The sequence below is a fragment of the Dipodomys ordii genome, unplaced genomic scaffold (genome assembly GCF_000151885.1).
Source record: "Dipodomys ordii isolate 6190 unplaced genomic scaffold, Dord_2.0 Scaffold1, whole genome shotgun sequence".
NCBI classification, from domain to species: domain Eukaryota; kingdom Metazoa; phylum Chordata; class Mammalia; order Rodentia; family Heteromyidae; genus Dipodomys; species Dipodomys ordii.
The window spans coordinates 3542601-3545240 of NW_012267217.1; the positions used below are offsets into that span (position 1 = coordinate 3542601).

Consider the following 2640-nt stretch of genomic DNA (forward strand, 5'->3'; position numbering starts at 1 on the left):
CCGTCCCCCCCGCCCCAGAGCGCAAGCCGGGGTGGAGCCAGCAGCCCCGAGCCGCGTCAGCGTTTAAGATGCAAATCGAGTCTGGGTCCCCTCCCCCCGCCCCCGCCCGGGGGAGCCGAGCTCCGCTCCGCAGCTCCGGGCCGCCCACGCCTCCTGCGCGCCGCGGCGGGCGCCCGAGCGGGGCGGCTCTACTTAAGCGCGGTGCGGGCCGCGACCCGGCACTCGCCTGGAGCGCGCGGGCGAGGCGGGTGCGTGGCACGGGGCTCGCGGGGGGCGCCCGGCGGTGGCGGTGGAGGCAGCGGCGGCGGAGGCGGCGGCGCGCTCACACCGCGTAGCTCTCGGCTGGCTGCCGCGGCCGGGGTGCAGGGCTGAGCGAGCGTCCCGGCGCCGCGGCTCCTGAGCGCGGCCAGCGCGGTGCGTCCCCGCCGCCGGCTCAACCCGAGCACTTCTTGGCCATGGCTCTGGCGGACAGCACTCGAGGATTACCCAACGGGGGCGGCGGCGGGGGCGGCAGCGGCTCCTCGTCGTCCTCCGCGGAGCCGCCGCTCTTCCCCGACATCGTGGAGCTGAACGTGGGGGGCCAGGTGTATGTGACCCGGCGCTGCACCGTGGTGTCGGTGCCCGAGTCCCTGCTCTGGCGGATGTTCACGCAGCAGCAGCCGCAGGAGCTGGCCCGGGACAGCAAAGGCCGCTTCTTTCTGGACCGGGACGGCTTCCTCTTCCGCTACATCCTGGATTACCTGCGGGACTTGCAGCTCGTGCTGCCCGATTACTTCCCGGAGCGCAGCCGGCTGCAGCGCGAGGCCGAGTACTTCGAGCTGCCGGAGCTGGTGCGCCGCCTCGGGGCGCCCCAGCAGCCCGGCCCCGGGCCGCCGCCGCCGCACTCTCGGCGCGGGGTGCACAAGGAGGGCTCCCTGGGCGACGAGCTGCTGCCGCTGGGCTACGGGGAGCCGGAGCCGCAGGAGGGCGCCTCGGCCGGAGCGCCGTCCCCCACGCTGGAGCTGGCCAGCCGCAGCCCGTCCGGGGGCGCGGCGGGCCCGCTGCTCACACCGTCCCAGTCCTTGGACGGCAGCCGGCGATCGGGCTACATCACCATCGGCTACCGCGGCTCCTACACCATCGGGCGGGACGCGCAGGCGGACGCCAAGTTCCGGCGGGTGGCGCGCATCACCGTGTGCGGCAAGACCTCGCTGGCCAAGGAGGTGTTCGGGGACACCCTGAACGAGAGCCGGGACCCCGATCGGCCCCCCGAGCGCTACACCTCGCGCTATTACCTCAAGTTCAACTTCCTGGAGCAGGCCTTCGACAAGCTGTCCGAATCGGGCTTCCACATGGTGGCGTGCAGCTCCACGGGCACCTGCGCCTTCGCAGGCAGCACCGACCAGAGCGAGGACAAGATCTGGACCAGCTACACCGAGTACGTCTTCTGCAGGGAGTAGTGAGCGCCCCGGGTCCCCACGCCGCTCCCGCGCCCACTGCCCCGGCTCCACGCGGGGGAGAGGATGATCGATCCCCAGCCCCTGCCCCCCCCCGGTTTCCCCCGTTCCCCGCCCCCCCCATCCCCTCACTAGTTCCTCCAGAGCCGTCAGCTCCCCTTCTTCAGACTCTGCAGCCACACATCCTCTGGGCTTCTTCGTCCGTGGACCCGGCTAACTAACCAAGAGTATTGGAACGTGGCCCTCCACCCACGCGCCCTCCACCCCACGGGGCCGGGGTACTTCCGCGTGGATCCAAGCGGGCAGCGTGGGCGCAAAAGCACCAAGCACCTGGCAAAGACTGAATTGTTCAGAGCCTGATTAGTGTACAGAAGATTTATCTTCTGAAGTCCTTTGGACTCCTTTCAGGTTTAAGAGATCAGAACTGATAACACTGGGGCGGGGAGGGGGTGGTGAGGGGCTTAGGAGGTGGTTAACGGTCTTTCTGATCTTCATTCAAGGAGAGTTTTCGCAAACTGATTGGAAGACTGATGCTTGAATTAAGACCCCCGTGGAGGGCAGTGCAGTCAGTGACTGTAAAGTTTTGAAAAGTTACAGTATTGGACTAGAGCCAGCACTGTGAACGATCTTATCCTTTTTTTCCAGCCGGGAATAAAGCTTTGTCTGTAGCTTAAACTTGCTACTCCCTCCTGTCCAGGGAGGTCTGGGTTGCATTGATTAATACGGCAGCCTTGGAGGTCCAGAGAGAGAAAGGATGCTGCTGTCTCCCAAGAAGCGAGGCGGCCCAGATTGCCAGGGGCTGCCAGAAGTCACCTGGCAGTGATTTGAATGGAGCTGGGTAGTAATGCACGTCTTTTGGTGGGCAGTAGGATGGTACAGCCAATTAGATCTAGGACTTGGTTGGGGCGGGGCGGGCGGGAGGGAGGAGAGGAGGGAGGAAAGATGGGGAGGGAACAGTAGACATAACCCATGCATTATTTGGAAGTTGAAAGTGTGTACCATCCATTTGAGTACATGAGCATTTAAATAGCAAAGTTACTGCAAATTTGCATTTTAATCAATATTAGTGACAGATCCCAGTTAAAAAACAATTTTGACTCCCTAAACTTATTTTGTGAATACTTATATAACCCAACCAAAGCGTTACTCAGTCAGATTTTAGTTTTTCAACTTTTACTTTATTGGCTATAAATCCTGATTTTAG

The 2640-nt window shown here is 63.4% G+C and overlaps 1 protein-coding gene across 1 annotated transcript; it reads left to right on the forward strand.

Annotated features, from left to right (window-relative positions):
* Positions 1-287: 287 nt before the first annotated feature.
* Positions 288-1528, forward strand: Kctd12 (potassium channel tetramerization domain containing 12). Its single transcript, XM_013009955.1, has one exon. It carries the CDS (start codon positions 456-458, stop codon positions 1437-1439), a length of 984 nt encoding a protein of 327 aa, XP_012865409.1. The 5' UTR covers positions 288-455; the 3' UTR covers positions 1440-1528.
* The last annotated feature ends 1112 nt before the right edge of the window (positions 1529-2640 follow it).